This window comes from Typopeltis vanoorti, chromosome 24 (assembly GCF_054136105.1).
Source record: "Typopeltis vanoorti isolate ZY-2024b chromosome 24, IOZ_Tvanoo_1.0, whole genome shotgun sequence".
NCBI classification, from domain to species: Eukaryota; Metazoa; Arthropoda; class Arachnida; order Uropygi; family Thelyphonidae; genus Typopeltis; species Typopeltis vanoorti.
Window position 1 is genome coordinate 88,123,539 of NC_143572.1, and position 26,489 is coordinate 88,150,027.

Here is a 26,489-nt window from a genome sequence, read left to right on the forward strand (position 1 = left end):
TGTGTGGAACACAACTGTTGAAATTGCTGTTCAGAGACAAAATTTTTAAACGAATTCGGAGACAAAATTCGGAGAGCAATTCGGAGACAAAATTTTAAAACGAACAGATGCTACTAGTAAATCTCTACAAGATCCCGACATGGATTTGTTTTTAGCTAATCATTTGTTACACTCTTTAGTTGGTTTTATTTTAGATATAAGAAATAGTTTTGCTGCTGTAAATGAAGAAACGAATTTATTAGCAGATGAGACAAAATGTAAAGAAGAGAAGGAAAGAGGGAAAACAACAACAACAACAAAAAGTGTGACGAAGTTCCGCAATCTAACGAGGAGATTATAGTACGTGGGAAAGAAAATTTCATTGATAATATTTTCAGTCATTTGGGATAAGCAAATTTTGAAATTAAGGAAAGAGCAAAAAGCTATTTCGACATATTAGATATGTTTGACAGATATCTAAAAATATCTAAAAATACACATATCTATATATTTGACACATATACTGTAGATGTGTCATATCTAGATGTCATATCCATACGCCAAAACAAAGAATATGTTTGTTTTGGCCGAACAAAAATAATCAGCGCACCCATTCGTTCTCCCACGAAGTGCAAAGCCAGCCATCGCTCGCATGCATGTTATCGTAACGAAGTTTTTATAGGACGACACCAGGAGAAGCGCTAGCAACTGCACGCGAATATTCTAGATCAGTCCGTGGGCAGCTACCGAATGTCCCGTAAGTGATTTCTCGCCGTGCGTGAATGTGTTACGATTTCATTCACGCGTTGTATTCAGAGTAATTCGCCGTCCTCCAGCCGAGTGTGCGCGCACTCACGCTATTCTGACCTTCTTATTTCGCCAGTTAAACCTTCGGAGAATCGAAAGTCCGTACGTGATGTGATCGTCGCAACAGGTGTAATCCGCTGAGAAAACTTCATCGTTCGCTTCGGCGAGCCTTCCCAAAACCAGAATTTGACGCGATCGCAAATTGTTTGCTTGTTATTTACGCGCGATTACGTCACTAAAAGAGGAGTATTAAGTGTCCGTGCGAAATGGCAGATGACCCTCCTGAAGACGGCTGCTGTGGAGCGTGCAGCAAAAGGTGCGAAGGCATCTGCGATATTTTGTGCCCTCTAATTTCGGTATTTTTTCTTGTTCTCGATTTCGGAACAGACATTTGGGTTGCTTACCGACATTATTCCGACGGTAACTTCCTTTATTTCGGCCTCACGCTAGCATTTACTGTAACTTCCCCCGTACTTGTGACTTTGTTCAGTTGGATTTTGTACTACGAAGAGTACCGTGACGAAAACATTCTTCGGGCAAAGTGTGGCATATGGACATTGCGGCTTATTTTCCTTCCGTTAGGACTGGAGCCCTTGCCCAGGTGAGTGAAATTCTAGAATGGAGGACAGAAGGGATTGCAATTTCCTTGAAGTCGCTCCTCGACAAAATTGCATCTCAGACAATGTCTTACCTTTTGCATGCTTTAACGCAACCAACCTGAATTTTGAAAAACGCTTAGTTTATGAATTAATTGATATTTTGATAGGAACTTTTTCCTGTCCATCGGTCGTTCATCTGACATGGATGTCTATGGGTGACGCACCGATGCGTGAACAGGCACCATTCCCCCTTCTATATCAGAAACACTTCATAAACACTTCATAAACATTATCAAAGACATTACATTAGAAAAAGATGATTTATTAGTCAGATTTGACGTCTCTGCCCTCTTTACGAATGACACAATCCTTCTTTTACGCAACAAGTTTCCTCCAGATATCACGGCGCACTTTGAGCATGTTCTGGTTATTTTGTATGGTAGATCGCTTTCTACCTACGAAAAGAAAGCACAGCCATGGGCTCACATTACCCCCCCCCCCCCCCCATTGCTAACTTTTATATGGAACATTTTCAGCAACGTGCTCTTGATTCCTCTTCTTTAAAACACAAGGTCTGCTTAGATACTTCGACGATGTTTTCGCGATCTGGCTGCATGGCCACTGGACACTTTCCTCAGCCACCGAAACAAACAACATAAACGCATACAGTTCACAATTGAGATCGAAAAACAGAACACACTTCCGTTTCTAGAGCGGCCCGTGAAGTTTTTAGTAGGGGTACTGCCTATACAAAATAATTTTTTTAAAAAATTCTTTTTTTCCTAATCAATAACCAATTTATTAATAAATAAATCTCTAGATTTATTTATTAATAAATTGGTTACTAATTAGGAAAAAAATAATGATTTTTTTTTTTAAATTTTGTATAGGCAGCACCCCCACTAAAAACTTCACGGGCCGCCACTGTCAGTCACTCGTCTTCCTTCTGGCAGTCTTTCCTTCACTGTTTACCGGAAACCGACACATACTGGCCAATATATACTCCTACCACCACCCAACACAAAACTAGGTGTCATCAATACTCTAAGAAACAGGGCTCTGAAGATCAGCTCCAGCGAACATGCACTGAAAGACGAATTTAAAGTGATCAGCAATACTTTGATTTAAAAAAACGGTTACAAATCAAAACCCTGTTAACAAAATTCTCTACAAGACCTCAATAAAAAACAAAGACAAACCAGACTACAATAAAACTATAACCATTCCTCACATTAAAGCAGGGATCGGCGAACCGGGGTAAAAATGAAATTCTTGGGGATAATAAGGACTCAATAGACATAAATAAAATTATATAAAAAGCGCGTTCCTTGTTACGACAGAAATTTTTCTTCTGGCAACACTGCACTGGCCAATGTAATAGACGTCTTTAGGAGACGTCACGCCATGTTGAACTCCAAACAATTTGGTTGCTAAGGCGTTGTAAAACAGATATTATTTCAGTTGTCTATTACCCGCCTTAACCTTATCTTTTGACACGTGTTTTTGCTTTGTTTAAGTCGATTTAAGTAGTTATTTAATTTAATTTATTTCAATAGTTCTGTGTAAGATTTTCATTTATTAACCATATTTTGGTTTTATGTTAGTTCGATAATTTGATTAATATATTTTCTCCTCGCTCGATTAATTTTCGATGGTCAATAAAATAATTAAATACTGCCTTCATCTGGAGGACGTCTTAATGCCACGTTTACCAATTAAATTATTGTAAATTTAAATGAACTTTAAAAACCTTAAATTCAATCACTGTCTTTTTTTTTACCCTTCAGATGACATCAACTAGAAAAAGAATAGACCAGGAAGAGTTCGTCAATTATGGGTTTACACAAATAGAAGACAAAGGAATAATGAATCCACGGTGTGTTGTCTGTTTGAAAGTACTCACTGCAGAATCTTTCAAAAAGAGTCAATTGAAGAAACAATCGGATGATGTGCACTCGCATCTGTCTTCCAAACCGCGGGAATATTTGTAAATTTGGAAATGTCTGTCAAAAGACAAAGACTGGACAGCAACTTGAAAGGTACATTCGATCAACGTTCAGCATCAAAGACTAGCTTTGAAGTGGCCTGGTTGATTGCCCGAAACAAGAGACCACATACCATTGGTGAGGAACTGGTTTAACCAGCAGCTTCGAAAATGGCAGAGATTATGTGTGGTCAGAAAGAAGCCATGAAACTAAATTCAGTGCCCTTGTCTGCAAAGGTTGAGAAAGAAAGAATTTCTATTTTAGCAGAAAATGTGAGGGAACAAGTTATTTCTTCAATAAACGAGAGTAAATGCTTTGTTATTCAGCTTGATGAGACTACAGATGTCAGTAGTAATTCGCAGCTGATGGTGTGTGTTCGCTACAAAGGTTTACATGCAATTGAAGAAGAATTGTTGTTTGTTCTCCTCTCGAGTTGCGATCTCGTGGAATTGATGTCTTCGATAAAGTTAACGAACACATTAATAACGTTAATTTAAAGTGGGAAGACTGCATTGCTGTGTCTGTTGATGGAGCTCCAGCTATGTTGGGTCATGTAAGTGGGTTTTCGGCTTTGGCGACAGAAAATAATCCAAAAATTGAAGTTAACCACTGTATGATCCATCGCCAGGCACTGCTTGTGAAACATTTGGAACGTGCACTGAAAGCCGTCATGCATGATGTTATCAAGGTGTTAACAATGTTGTCAAAGGACATGCACTAAACACGCGACTATTTCCGTAACATACCTGTAACATACCATATATAGGAGAAACAGGACCCACAATTCCTATCAGACAAAAAGAACATAAACGACACATCAAATATAATAATTATGGTGAAGCTGGTCTTTCTGATCATGAACACTTTACATAGAAGTGACTGGAAAAGCACCAATTCTTTGCATCATACCAAAGCATGGTATGAACGCAAATTTAAGGAAGCCTGCGAGATTATTACCAACCACCCCAATCTAAACAATAATGATGGTCTAAAAATCCCAAACATATGGAAGGCACATATTCGACCCACGGAACTTTCCTCTCTAAGAGTAACTATAAACAGGACTGGAGATAATCCAGGATCCTAAATCAAAAATAACAATTGTAATGCTAAAAATAGGACATCACTGTTACTGAAAGAAAACTATCAAAGAATGTTTATTCATGTTAAAATAAATAGAATTTAGCGTGATGTAGTTTATAAATAATAATTTTTCGTTGGTCATGCCAGTAGAAAAACCAGTGATCAAATCATTGTTTCTTTAGCTTACTGTGTGAAATGTAACTCAGCTTGTCCTTGTATATTGGTATATATTCCAGATGATGACCTTAATATGAAGGACGAAACGGCGGGAAATTAAAATAGTTATTTGTAACATGGTTGTAAAGTCCATAATTTCTAAAATGTAATGTGTCCAATTTATTCATTAAGTACTGTGATGCAGAACCATAGCAAACTATGCCTTATCTCAGTATGGACTCACCTAGGGATTCGTAGATGAATTTTCCAGTATTTGGAGGTAAAATATGTCTTGTAAGTAGTGCATTTTATACAATAATATGCACAGTTTTTGTGATATTCAAAGTGCAAGCCTAAGCATCTAAGCACCTAAACATACAATTGCCCCCTTGATGTCAATTGTATGGCCTCATGCCACAATTAATCTCAATTGTGTTGCTATAGGTACGATTTATTTTTATTTTTTTATTTTTTAACGTTGGTTCTGTTTTTACAGAAAGTCTTTGAACCAGATGTGGAGTTTATCTCTTATGTCTACTTGGAGGGTTTATTTATTTATTTTTATTTATTATTATTATATATTTTTTAAAGAACTGTGTGTTCTTTAGTGGCGAAAGCCTTAGAGAAGTCAGGAGCTAGTGCAATTAGAAAATGGTTTTCTTCAAGAGATGAGTTGATTATGTCACAGAGATCATCCAGTAAGATACTGGTTCCTTTATTTTTAAGAAATCCGTATTGAAAATGTTGGATATCAAATTTCTTTAGCTATTTTTTCATTAAACTGCTATTTCCGTGATTTTTCCCCCTATTACTGAGAGCGAGGATATAGGCATATGGTTTTTAACTTTGTCAGATTTTTATTTTTTATATAATTGACTCATCACTGCTGTTTTTAGATCTGGTGGTATTTTACTCTTCTGCTTTATTTTTTTAGGTTTATTCATTTGAGTTTGACTGGCCACGAGGTGGAGACGTGCGTTTCGATATCCCTTGGTCGTATCTGATCAAATCCAGGGGATGTTTTGAAGTTGATTTTTGAGATAATCATATCCAAGTCTTTCTGTGTTATGTTGGGAATGTCTTATTTGTGTGTTTGGATAGTGTTGGCGTTTGGCTTTCTAAGATCGGGTCGAGTTTGCTTTGAGTTTGTAATTTCTTCCTTTGAAGGTTTTTTTATTAAATTTGCCGGCTAGTTGCTTGTTACATAAACCCTGTTTGGCAACGTTCCGGAAAATTTAATATTATTTTATTGGTGTAATAATTACTTATAATCCGACGTATTTCTGCTTCTATATCCAATCATCATAATTTAACCGAGTATCTCTTTGCTAGCGTAAGAAGAAATATTTTCTTACGCTAGCAAAGACTATCCATAACTAGCTGTTATGGATAGTTTTTGGACTATCCCGAACAGCTATCGGTTTCTGAAATACAATAACTTATCAGAAAGCCGCCACAGCTTACGGACAGACTTCCTGATATAGTTTCCTTAATTTCAGTAGCTCAGTCCGTTTCGACGGCGCCCTTTCGTTGAAAATACCCCTGCGGTCAAATCCTTGTGGGATGCGAAGAACTTCAGCAGGAATTTTCAGTGGGAGGTGAGTTGCCCGATGGCAGAAGATGGCTTCCCGAAGAGTTTGAGTTTTTATCTGCAAATCGCGTACAAAAGCTGGTTTTTATTTTATTCATGTTGGGTTTCCCCCGTTCTTCGACCGTCCCTTAAGTACTATGTCTGTAGCCTGTGTGTGTGTGTGTTCACGGGGTCGGTTTGCCTGCTTGTTGGATCAAAACCCCAGATAAACTGGTGGAAAAACCCTGCTGTCCACGCCCGGCTACCTTGGCTATGGCTGAGGAAGATCCTTCAGCTCCTCACGTCACCGACGGGAATCGAGCCCAGGACACTCCTTCCCCAGGCATATTGGTTGCGAATCGCACAGCCACTGGGCTCAGTGCCGTAACGTGGGCGTGGCGAAGGAGACGCCCGCCACGGGTGCAACTAGGTTTGGGGCGCAAAACGTAAAAAATGTAAAAAATAAAAATAAATAAATAGATATAAAATCCGCTATTTTATATTGTATTTTTAAATTTCGGCAATTCGCCGCTTTAGACACACTAATTCTGCAACTCATTTTGATGGGGTCAATAGTAAGTATTTCACATATTGCAGTTAGTAAAATTTAACTTCGTGACATTTAAATTTTTCAAAATGTTTGTCATTTTTGGGTTAGGGAAGTGCAAGTTAGACATTTGTCACAGGCGCTTCATACCCTCGTACTGACTGGGCTAACTGCGCGCGGAAACAAAGGTCGGCGAGCGGCGTATTTTTGAACTTCTAAAAATAAAGCGTTTGTGGAACACTCAAGATGTTTGTGTAATTTGGAGAAACGCAGTCGAAGTAAAAGATTTGCCTTTACGTGATTTCAACCGAAGGGCACAATTTAAATCGGAATTTAAAAAAAAATCATTTTAGATTTAGATTTATTTGTTTGTTTTCTCTACCACTAGATGTTATTTTGGAATATTTGAAGTCGGCTTTTGTTTCTTTCGTCAACCTTGGCAGGTCCGCAAGCATTTCGTAGGAAATAAATATTATCGATTTGCCTGTGCTGTAGAATAAAGTAAAACCCTTCAAAATGCAATTGTCATAATAAAGAATTTTTTTTCCAGGTATTTGACCGCAGTTTATTACAGATGCTCGAAAAATAAGACGGAAAATAAGGGTCATCATGTCGAGGCAGGCTATCAGACAGCAGACGCCGCACATCTGCGACTACTTGCCAGCTTTCTGGAGGCAGCCCCGCAACTCGTGTTGCAGTTATACATCCTGCTACTTCCCGGAAACGAATGGACGACCAGAACAAGTAAGCTTCCTTCCATCTCTTGATACGTTTAAGCGACCAAATATAATTCGCGTGATCCCGCTCTGTTTTCGCGTTTCTGTTGACTGCCGTTATCACCTCATGAGCCCTTCTCTGATCTCTCAGCCTCCCATTCAAACGCACAGCGTTTTACGCTGCAACGGGATAATAGAAATTCACACCGTCCACGACGCAATTCAAACCTCCCTTCACGGCTTTCCTGGGTAATCTGCGAAATGTTCAAACTTTAACGGATCGATGTTGGTTTTGGTATATCTTCGAATGGGGATTTGCTGTTTACTGGCAAGTTATTTATCATGCATTCATCCCTCCTTCAAGTTGCTATCTCGTTGGGAAAGAAGTTTTATCTTAGTCACTGCATCAAGAATACTACTATTCTCTCTCTCTCTCTCTCTCGATATGAATCTTAAATTCATAAGTAGGTACATTTCTCAAAGACATTGCGAAGTTAGAAGTTATGACCCCGATTTCTTTTTTTTTTTTTTGGAATTTAGTTGCCGATGCGTGAAACACGTATAAGAGGCGCGTCCAGAGTTCGCATAGGGATAAGCTGCTCATCTAGCGAATGTATGGCTTCGTTGGTGTTGTCAAGAAAAGAGCAAATGGCACCGATTTAGTTTCATAAGGGACGAAAACTATCGTCCTTGCGAATGCAGAAAGCTCAGTGAATGAAAGGGTGCTTCAATGTTACGCAAGTAGGGACGTAATTATTCTCCCCGCAGAATTTTGAAATGGAAATGGTCAACCCGATGAGGCCTCACGGCTGTTGAAGTCCACGATGATGATGTTTTATGTTCGGCTTTATGTGTTGATTGCTGCTCAGGCTGGCGATTTAGGGAAAGGGGAAACAACAACATACGAAGTAGCTTGATTAGGTTGTCACACTGTATCTTTTGAAACCCGCAAGATTACCGCCCCTTTCCACTGGCTAACCTGCGAAGTGTTCCCGAACATCCCAGTATTCGGGGACACTTCGAAAAATTTAGCAAGAATTCCGAAACTATACAACTGTGACCTCTTACCGACAACACCGAAATTCGAATCCCTTTTAAGCTGTCCTGAAGACCAGCTATTAACTCCAATATTTGAATGGTGTGTACCAAGCGTCGTGCTTGCAGGCAGAACACAACATCTCTGAGCACGAAAACTACTTTGGCACCGCCACTGCGACTGCTTATGGCCTATCGCTATTCCAGTGAAAGGGCCCCTTACCTCACCAAAGCCACGTGTCAAAGACTATTCCTTGAATCTTCCTTAAACTATTCTCTCCTCAACAAATTTCGATGCATACAACTGCGCATCTGAGAAACGCCCATCTCATCCGAAAGGCTAAAAGCACCAATAAAGTCCACACAATCAAAAAGGACCCATTCAAGTCACGTGTTGCAATTTAGAATTTAGGTCCTCCTCTATTTCTCTGCTTTAGTCTGATGTGCGTGCTGCTCGTGCGTCTGTCTTTATCTGTTTCTTGGTTATGCCAGTTCGACTGTGGTGAAAAAGAGGACACAATAATCGAATTCTTTTAGTTATTGTATCGTCAACTTCCTAAACATATATCGTCATGACCTAATGTTTCAGAATTTTGCGCCGTAGTTCGACTTCTTTTCCGATAATCGCTGCTTCATGAGAAAATCATTGGCGCCTCTTTTCTGAGGAGACCAGACGCCAAGAACAAAAAATAACTGCACTTCCTACGCTTCTTAACACCACCAAGGCAACACCAAAAAATTATTCCACAGTGGAAGGTAGAAAAACACTTTCGAAAGCCCTCCCCCCCCCCCTCAGAACTGAAAACAATAAACCAAAATATAAAGAAACACGTACGCACACATGCACATCAGAGAAAACCATTTTGGTGAGGAGGATAAGCGATCCTTGAAAACTGGAAACTGATACTTCGATTCATCTCGGCTCATTCATAAAACATCCACCACCGGAAAGAAAAAATCCACCTCTCTGGTCTGGATTGGATCGCACGGAATACTGTTGGAGGCATAGTCATCTTCTGGTACTACGTGTGGGACCATAGCACGTAGCACTATTTTCAGTGCGTAGATTGGATTCGCTTAAAAATAAATAAAATAACATTTGGTCTGTTTATAATAGTTATGAGACTTCTTGTGTCATTTTCGTTCTAAGCTGTTAGTAATAATTTAAATTTCAAGTCTGAGAGCTCCTTCTCTATAAATATGTAAAAAGAAAAAATATTTTTATCGGTTATTTCAGGTTGGGTTCAAGGAATATTAGTCCACTTCACTCTGATATCCATTGGATTGGGTTTGGGAGTTTATCAAAAGAGAATTCGAGTTGCTCAAATAGAGAAAGCAAAAATGTCGTGCATTGGGATGATAGTATACGTCATAGCCAATACCTTTGTTATTTGTTGTCGCATACTTTGTATGGTCTGCTTAGCTACTGTGTACCCTCAAGCGCTATTTATAGTTTGTGCTCTACATTGGTTGGTGATGACTGCGTGGATTTTCCGGTTAGAACCAAAGTGGTCCAAAGGAAAGTAAGTTCCCATTTTATTTTTAATTTCTTTGAAATAATTAACAGGTGATTTAGTTCAATTGCTGTTTTAAAAATTACTCCTGTAACATATTTTATTCCAAATGGAATATCTAGAAACTTTTTGAACCCTAACGTTTGGAAATTCGGTCGCCAGATAGCCATCTAATAACCGAGTTGATAGTTGTTGGTGATTTGAAGGTGTACGCAGTAAAAGTCCTGTGGACAGCAACTATACCTCCACATCCCGTTCCTTAATTCTGTACTCCTGTGCGGCAATGTGATTTCTAAGGTTCACGTTACTGACTTGAGTGGTTAAAACCCAAGAAAATTAAAACTACTTGCTATAAAACCGGCAGCCCATGTTGCATATTTTTAATTGTTTCATAAAGAGAAAAGAGAAGTTGAGCGTGCAATGTTGGCCATAATAATACTCTCTTCTAATCGTATTAAATCCAACATACACGTCAGCAGTATATAGGGAAAAAAAGCATTCACTAAAATAAAGGGCCAAAAGGCTTCACTTCAGTGATGCAAATTTATAAAAATTAAGTGGATATTGAATCCAGCATTATTTCAAAGCCGAGTAGAGAAATTATAAAAGTTTCGTGTGAAATTTGACCAGAGAGCTTACGGGAATACGCACGCCGATATTTACGAGTTCTCTTAGCCGGACCTTATAGGAGAGAGATGATCACTGCGCAAGCGTCCATATATTCCCCTCCTATTGGTCCATTTTGAAAAGGTTTCACTAGTCTGACAGCTGGTTGAAACGGGTTGGTTTTCGTCAGAGACAGACAGAAACCTTAAGACAGCAAAAACTCTCAGTACTCACTTGAAACAGCGGTCGATGAATAAAAGTATTTACTACACTGAAGAGCCAAAAGGCTTATTTTGACTTCTTTTCGCTCTTTAGTCGTGGGCATCCTGGACTATCTACTGGGAGTGGATGCGTACTTGTTCCAACCAGAGGATTTGAATTCATCATGACGTGGATGTTTTCTGCATATGTTTAATGATCTTTAAGTAGTAACTGAATTTTAGCGTCCGGTGTGAGAGCACCACCCTTCTTACTGGAAATGTGAAGTGACTCAAAAGGAAAAGTCTCAACTTTTCCTTTTGAGTCACCGGTGAAACGTTCTCGTAAGCAGTCCTTGGTGTTTAATCAGTGATCTGTGCGAATGGACGACTCTAACTGGTTCCTCCAGAAACCTGGAATAAAAGAAGACCTTTTCTGTATAAGGCGTGGATGAAAAGTTCCAATCAACGGCATGGTTGGAAGTATGATTGGCCAAACCTGATCTGTCCTTTCTTTTATCTTCTTGTTCTTTCTTTCTTACCCGTGTTATGTCTTGGACGTCTCGCGTGTGACTGTGACTATCTTTGTATCTTTATATCTTTAATTGTCTTTACTTTAGCCTTACAGTGAACATAAATTTTTGTATCATTTAATATCAGATATGCGTTTGCCGACGAATTTATATTGATTAAAGACTGCGCCAGCCGGCAACTAAATTCTGATATGTCATCCAAGAATACTTAAAGAAAATGTAGGGATCAAGAAATAAGTCGTGGTCCCAATTCTTCTATCACTAATGGTTTCCCCTTAAATGCACGGTACGAAATTTTCCAAACGGTAGCTCAAATCCGCAGAAAGGATGACAAACTCATTTGATTATATTTAAAGAAACACATTTATTATTGCACAAAGACAAGTATACATGTTAATCAAATCCTTAATTTTAAAAGAGTCTGGGTTCCCTTTACTTAATTAATCACAAACAAGACTTCTATACTATAGTCCCTTACTTGACATAAATTCCTCACTTCTAAACGTACATCTATTCTCAGACTCTTATAACTGAATTACCTAATATTATTACACATGTAATATTGCATGTATACACAAGACAACTCAATACTTCTGACATGAACTTCCCTAGGATAATACTTCTTATTCTTACTTAATCCCCCTTCCAAAATTTTAGTTGCGTTCTGACCATATAACATTACTGATTCTAAATCACACAAACAGTTCGGACCTCGGCCTCCTGTTCGGCTGGAGCCTAATATGCTTCCTTCTCAACTGTAGACAAAAGTGTCCAAATCGCAGACTGTTCTTATAGCACTACACAGAAATAGCATGCTTCCTTCACTTCTGTTTCCTTACTCCTCGGTTACTTTAATTCAACTTTTAACATAAGAAAATCTTCCGCTTACCGTTCTTGCCTTGAACTGGATACTTTGGTCGGCTTACCGTACCTTCACCGATGGGGGCCTCTACACAGCTCTCCGACCGAGTTTCCGGTCGGAGAGCTGTGTAGAGCTTGTCGCCACGTGTAGCAAGAACCCCCTTGCTATGCATGCTTCTTAGGGACCTGAATGCATTGCAGTTGCAGCCTTGACCCACGCAGCATGCATAGCAAGGGGGTTCTTGCTACACGTGGCGACAAGCTCTACACAGCTCTCCGACCGGAAACTCGGTGCCGACGGGACCGGAGACAGGAGACACTCGATAAGAGATAAGAGAGCGATTCGAATTCCCGCCGAAACCTTTATACTCCCAAACAGCTCCCTCACGTGGTGGTGTCGTCACGCATACGGCGGCTGCCGATTGGACGCCGTGGCTACGAACTGCTTTTGCATGGCTTAAAGTTTGCTCTAGCTTATACATGATTTTATATTTTAATTCGTTTACAACTGTCTCTGTTAAACTCATGGGCTATTCTAACATTGTTTAGAGCTTACACATTTGGAAATTTACATGTTCTTGGGACATTAGAAAGTGCATTTCCCATCCGGAGGCATAAGCATGTCCTTATACTCTCCTTATGAGTAACTTAGTGTTGGGTGGGAAAAAGGATGGCTCATCATCTTTTTCCGACACAACACCTGAAACACATGGAAAACGTCTTGTAACGTTTTCCAGCGTTTAATCAACTCTCTGATCCGTGTTTTAACCCTGAGGAAGCCACCATTTATATTTTAGGTGGCGAAACTAGTCGCTTTATTGCTGTTTTCAACGAATTCCTAATATTTAATAATAATTACTTCTTCATGCTCAAGGAATCTCGTAAATAATAATAATAACCATTCGTAAATTGCACTTTGAAAAGAATCCGGAATTCACATTCCTCTTCCGTAGTTCAGAGAATATTATTAAGAAATTGTAAGCAACCTCTTTTAAGGTTACGCTGTGAATCCTCGTGGATTTAAATGTGCTGCTTTGTCAAACACGCTCGTTCCGTTTGTCTTTGGTTCATATTTTGATTCTGCATCGGGGGGTTTACAACAACAAAGCTGTGATGATATCACTTCAGGAAAAGGGGTTCCGAAATTATCTTAAAAAGTATTCTTCCCCCCCCTCACCCTTTTCTCGGTTTTCCCTTAAAACGTTAGCAAAACAAAATTACTCAGATTTTCTTCAGAGCGAAACCTCCTTTTCGGATTCAGACAGAAGCTCAGCGTCACGAACCCGATTTATTCTCCTCAAGATCGCCATAAACTCGCTTGAACAGAAGGATTTCGACTCGTATCCAATTATCTCTTTTTATTTCTGGTTCCTGGCTTAGTTCTTCATGCTTCTCACTAATAAGATATATTTTGCTGCTCTGCTCATAAATTTTATTTCAGCATCTGCCATTCTTCGTCCATCCGTTCGTTGCCCAATTTCCGGTAGACGAAACGGATCGCAAACTTCCAGTGAAGTCGTCTGTCTTCGTACTACGTTATGTTTAAGATTATGAAATGCATGTTCGTGTTGAGGTACATTTTACAATTTTTGTATTTGTGTCTTTCATCTTCACACGAAATGTCACGTCCTCAATAAGCGATAAGAATTATTATTGAATTATCAGACAGGATTTCTGCAGAAAAGTGGATTGAAATATGTAATCCCAAATGAACAAATACTTCAACAGAACGAATCATATTTGTCTCAAATTCTGTAATAATTTATCCTATAATTAATAATAATAATTAATAAGAAGCGAAGATTCGTATTAATCAACGGAACCTTTTCAGAAACAAATTAACAAATCGTAGCGTAGGTTTCTGTGGAGAGAGCAGGGCACGGAAGTAGTAGGGGTGGCTCTTCTGACAAAATGCTCCCGGTGGGCGTGGTTTTTCCCTGAGGGTATATATGTCAATGGCTTCAGCTCCTAGTAGGGGTGGCTCTTCTGACAAAATGCTTCCGGTGGGCGTGGCTTCATGAGTCATGAAATTCACTGAGGGTATATGTGTGAATGGCTTCAGCTTGTGTTTTGGTTCGCGTATGGAATTATGGGTGATTTTTTTTGTTCGCGTATGGAATTATGGGTGATTTTTTTTTGTTCGCGTATGGAATTATGGGTGATGGTAGAGATAAGGATTAGTGTTGTGATTGGTGGTGCACTAGTGACCAGATGAAGATCAAGATAAGATAAGGAATCGTGTCGTGGGTGTGTGTTGTTTTCAGAAGTAGATAAGTGACATCATTTGTTAATTGTAAATAAATGTCGTCATTTGTTATTTGTAAATAAGTGACGTTGTTTTGAATGGAAAGGATGATATTAGTGGATAAGAAATAAGATGTTATTTTTTTATACTTTGTTATAAGATGTAGAAAAGTGACGTCATTTGTTAGTTGTAAATAAGTGACGTTATTGTGTGGAATGGAATGGGAAATATATTAGTATATAAGTAATTTTCCCAGGGTGACAGACATCTGTCATTGTCGTCTGTGGGAATTCTTAGAGTATGTCGTGATGGCGGGGTGTGATTAGATTTTTCTGAATAATTAATTATATACTGGTGTCACTCAAACATACGGTTTTTTTTTTATTTTATTTTATATACAGGGTGTTCGGGATAAATTTGACATATTTATAATTAATTATATTTTTCCGTAAGTTGCATGTATTAACACACACTTCTCTTCATTTAAAAGTTTGGACCCTTCTTCATTCATATACAAGATGTCAGAAAGGATGGATAGCTGGAACCCACCTGAATCATGGAAGAGAATAACTTGTATCATGATGATTCGTGCCCGCCATCAAAATAAGGATATTACGACTGCTGCCCAATGCTCCCTGAATACAGTAAAAACAATCAGGCATGAACTAGAGACTTGCAATGGTGACTACGAGGATGTAGCAAGAAGAAAGATCCCTAGCAGACGATCTGATTGCGTTCGTACAGCAGAATTCCTCGCAAATCTGCAGGAACAGGTGTTGAAGAACCCTGGCATTGGAATTCGGGCTTTGTTCGTGGAGTTGCTAACTGTAGTCAAGCCCTGGATAACAAGGGTAGCCAATGGTAGGCCGTATGTATGGCAGCAGGATTCGGCCCCTTGCCACACCTCTGGGAAAAGTCAAAAATGGTTGTCTGAAAATTTCTACGACTTCACCAGTCCAAATGTTTGGCCTCCAAACTCCCCAGACCTTAACCCCATGGATTATTTTGTATGGGGCGCAGTTGAAAAAGACACCAATCGCACTTCCAGTAATACAAAAGCCCAGTTAATGGATAAAATTAAAACAGTTTTTGCGGCCCTGTCACGAAACTGTCAAATTTATCCCGAACACCCTGTAGATGGTTGTACAAAATTTCCAATACATTTGGGGTATTTTTTTCCTGTTAAAGGGTGGAAATTCTTAGAGTAAGTCGTGATGGCTCTCGTGTTTCGAGTTTTTCTGAATAATTAATTATACAGGGTGTTCGGGATAAATTTGACAGTTTCGTAAGGAAAAAGAAAATCTTCTTTGTATCTATTAAATTTAATGAATTGACAAAAAAACATTACAGGCAGAGTTAATTACAATACTATCAACAAGATTTACTCAAAATAACCACCATTAGCATCGATCACAGCTTCAATTCTGCTTCGGAACCTCGAACAAGCTGATGCTACAGTCTCCCTGGGAAGGGCCGCAAAAACTGTTTTAATTTTATCCATTAACTGGTCTTTTGTATTACTGGAAGTGCGATTGGTGTCTTTTTCAACTGCGCCCCATACAAAATAATCCATGGGGTTAAGGTCTTTAGATTATTTCTAAAATAAAATTTCTAGAATCAACATGCAAATATCATATATTACTTGCCAAAGGAAGAGAAAAATTAAAAACATTAACGAAGTTAATAGGGAGGCCTGTTCTTGATTTAAATGAAATTGGATGCCCAAAACGTGAAAACATAACGTGTAGTTTTAAATGCTTTTGGAAACATAACGAAAGATTCTGTGCTTTTAATAATTCTCTGAAGTATATGTATTGGATTCAAAAATATAAATATGCAACCCTTAATTTTACTACTACAGTAATAAATTCCCAACAAACAAACACCAAATGAAAATTAACTTTCAGATGAGAATCACATTGTCAAAACCATACGATGGCAATTCCACAACCATGGAAGAACCTTTGATGTATTTTTCAATTTATTTATTTTCTGTATTTATTTTCTGAATTCCATACTCTAACAGCAATCGGAATTCGAAACCGGAAATAACATTTACCCTAAACAAAACGGCGCATAGACTTTCCCACCAAATTTGGACAACAGTGGGAGAGAATTAATACAGACAACCAATCGGATAGTACTCGAAATTAAAATTAAATGTATAAGCATTAATTTACACCACCAATGAATACCGACGGTAACGAAGAATGAATAATTTTAGGATATGTGTTATTCAAACATCTTGATAGTAAGTCCTTATTCATATGTAATTATTTGAGAAATATCCAAACTTGAGGAAATGCTACCTTTTGAACAATACCCCAATTTACGGTTGAGACTCTTGTCATCCCCTTTGAAGAAAACCGCTCGCTCGTGGATATTGCAAATGACGAAACCCCAGCATCTACGGTCTGTAATCCAAAGGACGCAGTAAGTAGTTCAGGTTACAGTATTTACAGAAATTTCATTCTTTGTGGTTTTTGTGTTGTGTTGTGGATATAAAATTGAACTATTTTGGAATATTCGTATTTAGAAGAGTCATCTGGAAAGCTGTAAGTACTTTTTTAACTTAAATATAACTGATCGCATGTTGTTTGATAAGTGTAATTCTAATACTGAATAGTTTTTTTTTCCATAAGAATAATCATAGGGTATATATTAGAGTATCAACATGGACACATTAGCGATTTTTTATGTCTAATGTGTATGTGTGTGTGTGTGTGTTTAAGGACAGGTACTTTAAGTATATAATTAATTATTCAGAAAAACTCGAAACACGAGAGCCATCACGACTTTCTCTAAGAATTCCCACTCTTTAACAGGAAAGAAATACCCAAAATGTATTGGAAAATTAGTACAACCATCTATAGAAGAAAAAAAAACTGTATGTTTGTGTGACATAGAATATAGTTAAATTAAATTATCATTCCAAACTCAATAACAACAAACATTCACGTCACGAATCCTAATGTTATCTTGATCTTGATCTTGTCAGAAGTGTCCCACCAATCACGACACGATTACTTAACCACTAACTGCCGCCATCACGACTTACTCTAAGAATTCCCACCCTTTAACAGGAAACAAATACCCTAAATGTATTGGAAAATTAGTACAACCATCTATATAAAATAAAATAAAAAAAAAACGTATGTTTGAGTGATACCAGTATATAATTAATTATTCAGAAAAATCTAATCACATCCGCCATCACGACATACTCTAAGAATTCCCACAGACGACAATGACGGATGTGTGTCACCCTGGGAAAATTCAAAGATATCTTATCTCAAAACATAGCCCACAATTCCATAGCCAAACCAAAATACCACACAAAGACATAACGTCATGATTCTTATCTTATCTTGATCTTGATCTTGTCAGAAGTGTCCACCAATGACAACACGATTACTTATACACTAATATATTTCCCTTTCCATTCAAAACAATAACGTCACTTATTTACAACTAACAAATGACGTCACTTATCTACATCTCATAACAAACATTCGCATCACGATTCCTTATCTTATCTTGATCTTGATCTTGTCAGAAGTGACCACCAATCACGACACGATTTCTTATCCACTAATATCATCCTTTCCAGTCAAAACAACAACGTTACTTATTTACAAATAACATTTATTTACAAATAACAAATGACATCACTTATCTACTTCTGAAAACAACACATACCCACGACACGATTCCTTATCTTATCTTGATCTTCATCTGGTCACTAGTGCACCACCAATCACAACACTAATCCTTATCTCTACCATCACCCATAATTCCATACGCGAACAAAAAAAAGCACCCATAATTCCATATGCGAACCAAAACACAAGAACTGAAGCCATTCACACATATACCCTCAGTGAATTTCATGACTCATGAAGCCACGCCCACCGGAAGCATTTTGTCAGAAGAGCCACCCCTACTACTCACGGATGACTTCGCCTGTATTACTCCGCAATTAACGAATCGCATCGGATAGAAAACTAACTTTATTGATTACTCGAGTAATTCCGTGAAGATCTTTTGTTTCGCGTCATCAAGAGAAATCCTTGAATAAACTAAAAATAACAGTTAACATACACACAAAAATATTTGAACAGGCATAACAATGGAAGCGTGCATTTGCTACGACGTTGTTTGTTGCTTCGTGGTTTGCTGTATACTGTTTGTAACTGCGTGCTCGTGTCCTGATAAATTAGAGTAAAGCAGACCTGATGTAATATCACCCCTTGTTTTTTGTTGCCCTGTGGAGGATGTTTTATCATTTCAGCCGATTCTTTGAACCCATGCCGGACTGATTGGCCGAGTGTTAGCGTATCCGCTCTCCATCCAAGAGGCTGCGGGTTCGAATCCAGCCAAGGGCAAGGATGTTTGTGATTTTTCTACTAACCAATTTCCATATGTACTCCTGTGTCCTGCCGCAGTATGACACTTGGTGTCTTCGCGCCATAAAAATCGAGTAAAAAATGTTTAAACTCTTGAAAAACTCCGTAATCTATGTGAAGCATTTTTATTTGTCGCCATAATACTTCGCGTTTTGTTTCAGCTGCACCCTGATTTGTGCTTTCTATCATCCTCAACGTCCTTGAAGTGTTACGATTCGGCTTATTTCTCTAGATCTGCCTGTCTGTGTAGCGTAAACCACACCTACAGATGATCGCTCTTATAGACACTGGTTTTTGAATAAGAGGATGGACGGGAAGGTTTGGAGGTTTCAGGAGATTGTAGATCTTGTTGAGGGGATAAAAGGCAACTTTTATAATTAGCTGAAGCTCCATTGTTAGTAGTATGGGTGGCGGTTTGAACAAGATCAAGATAAGGATTCGTGAAATCATTGGTTGATAAGAAGATGACGTTATTGTGTGTGTGACGCCATGAGTTTGGAATGTTTGGAATTTCCCCGTGGGCTTATGTGCCAGTGGCTTCATTTATTGTCTTTTGGTTCGCGCATGGGATTATGGGTGATGGTAGAGATAAGGATTCATGTCATGATTGGTGGGGCACTTTGAACAAGATCAAGATAAGATAAGGAATCGTGTCGTGGCTGTGCGTTATTTACATATGAAGATAAGTGGCGTGATTTGTTAATTATAAATAAGTGACGTTATTGTTTTGAATGGAAAAGGGAGATATATTAGTGGATAAGGATTCGTGTCATGATTGGTGGGATACTATGAACAAAATAGAGGTAGGCTGAAAGCGATGTCAGTGTCTTGGATGTGTATTGTTATGAGTTGTAAATAAGTAAATGGTTTGCGTATGGCATTATGGGTGATGGATACTGATAAGATAAAGTTTGGAATTTCGCTGGGGGCCCTCATCAGGAACATCACATGGGGTGTTTGGTTTGCTTAAACATTGTGAGCATATTTAGAGATAAGCAATTGTGACATTATGTGTTTGGAAATTCAGGGGAACAACTGTCTCTCTGTGATATCACATGGTGTTTTGGTTTGCCTATGGAATTTTGGGCAATGCTTTTGAGATAAGATATCTTGGAATTTTCCCAGGGTGACACACATCAGTCATTGTCGTCATGTTTTGTCTGTGGTTGTCTATAGATGACGGTACTAATTTTCCAATACATATTCGGGTATTTCTGTCCTGTTAAAGGGTGGGAATTCTTAGAGTAGAGTCGTGATGGCGGCAGTGATTAGGCTTTTCTGAATAATTTAATTATATGCTGGTGTCCCTCAAACACACACCTTTTTTTCTCATATACATAACTCATCCGAATATTTTGATTTGTCTACATTGAAGATCTTAAACTTCATTACTTTTCTGATTAACGTTATCTTTTTAACAAAATGTTTGGGTATTGGTATTTTTTACTTAACAGTCTAGAGAAAAACTAAATGGCATTTTAAAAATAAATTAAAATAAACGGAGAGTTAAATGGATTACAACACTTTTTGTATGTATTCTAGAAATTCTAATGATAATTTAAATTACTCACAGTCTTTCCAGATGGCTCTTCTAAATGCGAATATTCCGAAAAAGACATTCAAAAATAGTTGAATATTATATCCACAGCACAACACAAACACTCACACATGAGTTGAGAGAACAATATTTCTGGAAATAACCAGAAAATCAAGTTGATTACATCCTTTAGATTTATTAGTCTTTCTTGAAGATTAGTCATTAATTTCCGGTCTCAGATTTCGGTCCTCTTTCAGTTCCCTCGGTGACTAACTGGTTCTAGCATTCGCGTGAGTTTTACAGTAGAGGCAACAATTTTCTATTAACTCAGCATGTGTTTTCCTGACTAATGCGGTTCGTTTATTTCCTACACTCATGGTGAGTCGTCTATGTTTTTTTTTTTTACATGGTAGCTCAATGTATCTTTCATTGGTAATATCAGCCAGCGACCGTATCCACCAAATTGTTGTGTCTACTTGTGAACTTTTCTGACGGGGGTATTGGAATTCTCCTGGTCTTACTTGAGGGTTTGATAATACTTCCCACACGACAATCCAAACATCACCTTTTTCATGACTCATCTCCTCCCTTTGATGTTTTGCACGGTATCAGCTTGCATGAATAAATAAGACTTTTAATTCACTGGCTAGATACTATGGTTTTTACATAGTTCAACTATGTAAAACTCATTTCCGTTAGTCCCAATTGACTGTTTTCCTCTCAGCCCAACATTTATATTCCAGTAGGGATATTTATATATATATTTTAACACAATTATTATATTAGATATTCTTTCCATTACAAATAAATAATTATTCTTTGGAGGGATTATTTTTTTTCCCTCCAAAGTTATCAGCATCAGTTGGAGGTGACATCACTAAAAGGAATCTGAAAACGGCGAGCTCAATAATCTCCCCTTGGATGAGGAGACATCTTCTGGAGGGGAGGGAGGGTGGGGGGGTGTAGACTGGAGGAGCCTTGCAGGGAAGTAAGGTTAACTGTCAACCTTTCGACTACCCTTTCACCTCCACATGTAATACTTTTTTTTTCCAATTTCGGACATCTGCAAATGGCGAGATCGTTCATCTCATGGGTTATTAGTTTGAGGTGACATCACTAAAAGATATCCGCAAATGGCGAGCTTGCTCATCTTCCTTTGGATGAATTTGAGCATGTTTATGGGGAATAAAATGTAACCCCAATCGTCCCTGAATTATAGTATTTTATTGCCTTTCTGTTTAATTAACAATATGCTTCTAAGGAATCAGTAACTGTTGAGTGGTTCCTCACAAATAGTCTATTTTATGATCAATAGAACTTAAAGGATACTTCCATCTGCCTCTCTTTTCGTCTTCATAGCATGTTGCATTGGTTTTACGTTGCCAGGTTTTGAAATCTTTGGAAAATGTTAAGAGTGTAAACTAAATATTGTAAAATATTTTTAGGTAATAACAAGTTTCGAATTTTTTTCTTTGTAAATAATATTTCAGCAAAATAAAATATGCATTTTTAAAAGTTATATGAACAAAGATGTGTGTTGTTGTGTTTTTCCACAGTGAAATTTTTACTCAGTTATTCAGTTTAGCATTTCATATTTAAATCCATAACTTTTCACCTTAATGCAATTCTGTTTAATTATTGTAAAAAAATCACTACTACTGTGAAATTAATGCCAGGAACATGGGAAACCTGATATCCTGTAATTAATTATTTAGAATTTTATCTAATGCTACCTATTGACATTGAGTTACTGTAAACATTTAATTTCACATACGCAAAAAATCCGACCTGTTAGAATTTGATGGTTTTACAGAGAGACAGCAGATAATTTAACCCCAAAACATGACGTAAACTCTTAAATTTGGTATAGAAAAAAGGTTTGTACTCTTTAGATAACACAAATACAAATTTTACCTCCCCCCACACAAAGTAAGATAAGAATTTTACAGAGCGACTGCAGATATTTTAACCCATCACATTACCAAACTCTTACAAAAGCTTGGTGTAGAAAAGAAAAGAAGGTACATTTTTCTTTCCTTTTCAAACATTTGTACATGACAAAAGTTTAAAAACATATGACTGGCAGTCGAAACTTTTTTTGAAGTCGCAATGAATGCACACACAATTTATTTATTTATTTCACCAGACTAGAAGAAAACACTCGTAATAAATTCTAACAGCACGACTGTTAGAATTTGATTATTTTACAGAGAGACAGGAGATATTTTAGAGAAACTGTGACAACTCTTGGAAAACAAAAGAAATCGGGTATTAAATTAATAGCCAGCATTTTAGTGGAGAATATTTCACCTGAAAAGTGACAATTTATTTATTATATATGTCGATACCTCCAACAGACTAGAAAAAACAGTCGTACTTAAAGAACGACTGTTAGAATTTAGTTATTTTACTCTGAGCTAATTTTCATTTGAAATAAGAATAAATAATTATTTATTTATATTGGAAAGAATATCTAATATAATAATTGTGTTAAAATATATATATATATATAAATATAAATATCCCTACTGTGATATAAATGTTGAGCTGAGAGGACAACAGTCAATTGGGACTAACGGAAATGAGTTTTACATAGTGGAACTATGTAAAAACCATTGTATCTAGCCAGTGAATTAAAAGTCTTATTTGTTCATGCATGCTGATACCGTTCAAAACATCAAAGGGAGAAGATGAGTCATGAAAAAGGTGATGTTTGGATTGTCGTGTGGGAAGTATTATCAAACCCTCAAGTAAGACCAAGAGAATTCCAACACCCCCATCAGAAAAGTTCACAAGTAGACACAACAGTTTGGTGGATACGGTCGCTGGCTGATATTACCAATGAAAGATACATTGAGCTACCATGTAAAAAAAAAAAACATAGATTGACCCACCATGAGTGTAGGATATAAACGACCCGCATTAGTCAGGAAAAGACATGTTGAGTTAATGGAAAATTGTTGCCTCTACTGTAAAACTCATGCGAATGCTAAAAGCAGTTAGTCACTGAGGGAACTGAAAGAGGACCAAAAACTAAAACCGGAAATTAATGACTAATCTTCAAGAAAGACTAATAAATCTAAAGGATGTAATCAACTAGATTTTCTGGTTATTTACAGAAATATTTTTCTCTCAACTCATGTTTTTGTGTTGTGCTGTGGATATAATATTCAACTATTTTTGAATGTCTTTTTTGGAATATTCGCATTTAGAAGAGCCATTCTGGAAAGACTGTGAGTAATTTAAATTATCATTAGAATTTCTAGAATACATACAAAAGTGTTGTAATCCATTTAACTGTCCGTTTATTTTAATTTATTTTTAAAATGCCGTTTAGTGTTTCTCTTGACTGTAAATAAAAAAATACGAATAGCCAACATTTTGTAAAAAAAGATAACGTTAATTAGAAAATTAATGAAGTTTAAGATCTTCAATGTAGACAAATCAAAATATTCGGATGAGTTATGTATATGAGAAAAAAAGTGTGTGTTTGGGGGACACCAGCATATAATTAAATTATTTAGAAAAGCCTAATCACTGCCGCCATCACGACTCTACTGTAAGAATTCCCACCCTTTAACAGGACAGCAATACCCGAAAATGTATTGGAAAATTAGTACAGCCATCTATAGACAACCAAAGATAAAACATGCCGACAATGACTGATGTCTGTCACCCTGGAAAAATTCCAAGATATCTTATCTCAAAAACATCGCCCACAATTCCATAGGTAAACCAAAACACCATGTGATATCACAGAGAGACAGTTGTTCCCCAGAAATTTCCAAACACATAATGTCAGGATAGCTTATCTCTAAATATCACCCACAATGCTATACGCGAACAAGCGAATTCAATGTCCCTGACAGAAGGGGGGCCACAGCGAAATTCCAAACATTCCAAAAGTTATCTTATCACTATCCATCACCCATAATACCATATTCAAACCATTTACTTATTTACAACTCATAACAATACACATCCAACACACTGACGTCACTTCCCCCAATCACCCTACCCCTATTTTGTTCATAATATCCCACCAATCATGACACGAATCCTTATCCACTAATTATCTCCCTTTTCCATTCAAAACAATAACGTCACTTATTTATAACTAACAAATCACGTCACTTATCTTCATCTGTAAATAACACACATCCACGACACGATTCCTTATCTTATATTGATCTGGTTCAGAGTTCCCCACCAATCACGGCACGAATCCTTATCTCTACCATCACCCATAATCCCATACACGAACGACAACACAAGAACTGATGCCATTGACACATATGCCTCCTGGAAATTCCAAACAATCCACACTCATGACGTCACACGCACAATGACGTTTATCTTCTTATCAACCAATGACGTCTCGAATCCTTATCTTATCTTGATCTTGATCTGGTTCAAACTGCCACCCATACTATTATCGTTGTCATTTTGTCATTGGATGATTGCATATATGGGACAATGACCCTCCTCTAAAGTTTTGGTTTTCATCTTTATCCGATTGTTTCGGAGGTTTACGTAAGGCTTTTTTTTATTATTATTAATGGTCTGTTGTGACCATTCTCTGGTGAGATGGAACTCAGATATTCTAACTGTTGGTTTTCTTTTATTAGTGTCAGTGGAAATCCTGTGAATTATTCGTTCCATACGAAGGATTCCTCTGCGATAATCCTGGCAAAACATTCCTAGAAAAAACTTCCATTTCTAGAAGTGTATTTTGATAGTTTAGAATAAATTAACTAACGCCACCACACTATGGGAGAAGCAAACGTGCAAGCTCTTATGATGTGCATGTTTTTCATCGATTCGATAGACGTGGGGGGTCGAAGAAACTCTAAGCACATCGGTGCCGTATGTGGGGTTGTTTCCTGTAAATGTTTATCGGTGCTGTTGGTCACTAAGACTATATTTTTGCTGCTCTACTTGCTTCTGGGTATAGCTAGTGCGTGCACGTGTGTTTGGTAACCCGGATGAGCTCTTGGATTACATCTGTAATGACTGTGTGAGTAGACCGTTCCCATAATGTTAAGTGCCTCGCGATCTTCCCCGATTAGCCCGTGGACGAAGAGCCGTGGAATGAGTATTTTAGATTTCAGATAAAATCAAAAAATGCAATTACTCAGATTGAAAACGAATTTGCACCAAACGAATTTTTTTCTAAACCATTAGTGTCGTTGAATATATTTGGCGCAATCTCAACAAGATTCAATTGTATATTTTCTTGCAGGACTCTCACACACAAAGTCTTTTACTGCGTAATTCTTGGAGAAATATTTATCTTCCATTACCAAAACCCAGTAGACAATAAAACCCTGAGGCGCCAGATTGGGTTTTATTCCGTGATGTTCGTGGAGAACTTGTCGTTTTTAATTACGTGGAGCGTGTACTCCGATCCGTGCATTTGGTACAGAGAATTGGCACCCATCGTCTGCTCCTTCTCCTTCTCTTTCGGGCTGATTTTAATGGTAAGTGTTCGTTTTCCCCTTTAAAATTTCGTAAAAGTTGTTTCAAAAAATAAGCCAATTCTGTCGCGAACACCAGAATTCTTCGTTCGCTTGGTGGGAAAGAACGAATGCTTTGCATGCCAGCAGGAGCAAGGTGGCAGGATGACCGGAAACACGGTCGCGAGGAGAGTAGTTGGTTTGATTTCTGCGCATCAAGACAAGAGCGTACTCCGAAAAAAAAAAAAAAAAATCATTGCCAGCTGGAAACAATCGCGATGTCATTCTGCATCACATTGGATGATATGAAAACGACTCCCGTCACGGGAAGGACTGTTGTAAAAATCACTTTCATTGAAGAACTCGTTTTTTCTGTTCTTAACCCAGCGACAGAATAAACGCTCCACGCTACAGCGAAAGTGCTCGATCAGTTATTACCAGTCATGCGCAGTGCGTTAGTTACCCTTTCTACAGCTGAGTAACACTGAGGGATGGCGCACTCGGTGATCGGACTTCAGTCTGCGCTGAAGGAGCATCTAGCTGAATAGCGATTTGCAATTAAGGGCGATGACTTTAATGACACTTGATGCCGATTTTTTCTTTCCTACATGAACCTTGCCTACGGCGAGAAAAATGCATAAAGATGGCTGTGCGGAA

The 26,489-nt window shown here is 37.8% G+C and overlaps 1 protein-coding gene across 1 annotated transcript in view; it reads left to right on the top strand.

Moving 5' to 3' along the window:
• The first annotated feature begins 719 nt into the window (after positions 1-719).
• The window catches only part of LOC150093529 (XK-related protein 6-like), a 41,216-nt gene continuing 15,446 nt past the window's right edge, over positions 720-26,489 (top strand). Inside the window, exons 1-4 of the mRNA XM_090413845.1 lie at positions 720-1,387; positions 7,277-7,470; positions 9,715-10,000; positions 25,619-25,856. Of these exons, the coding sequence (XP_090269971.1) occupies positions 1,053-1,387; positions 7,277-7,470; positions 9,715-10,000; positions 25,619-25,856 (1,053 nt within the window). The 5' untranslated portion in view covers positions 720-1,052. The remainder of the gene's footprint in view (positions 1,388-7,276; positions 7,471-9,714; positions 10,001-25,618; positions 25,857-26,489) is intronic.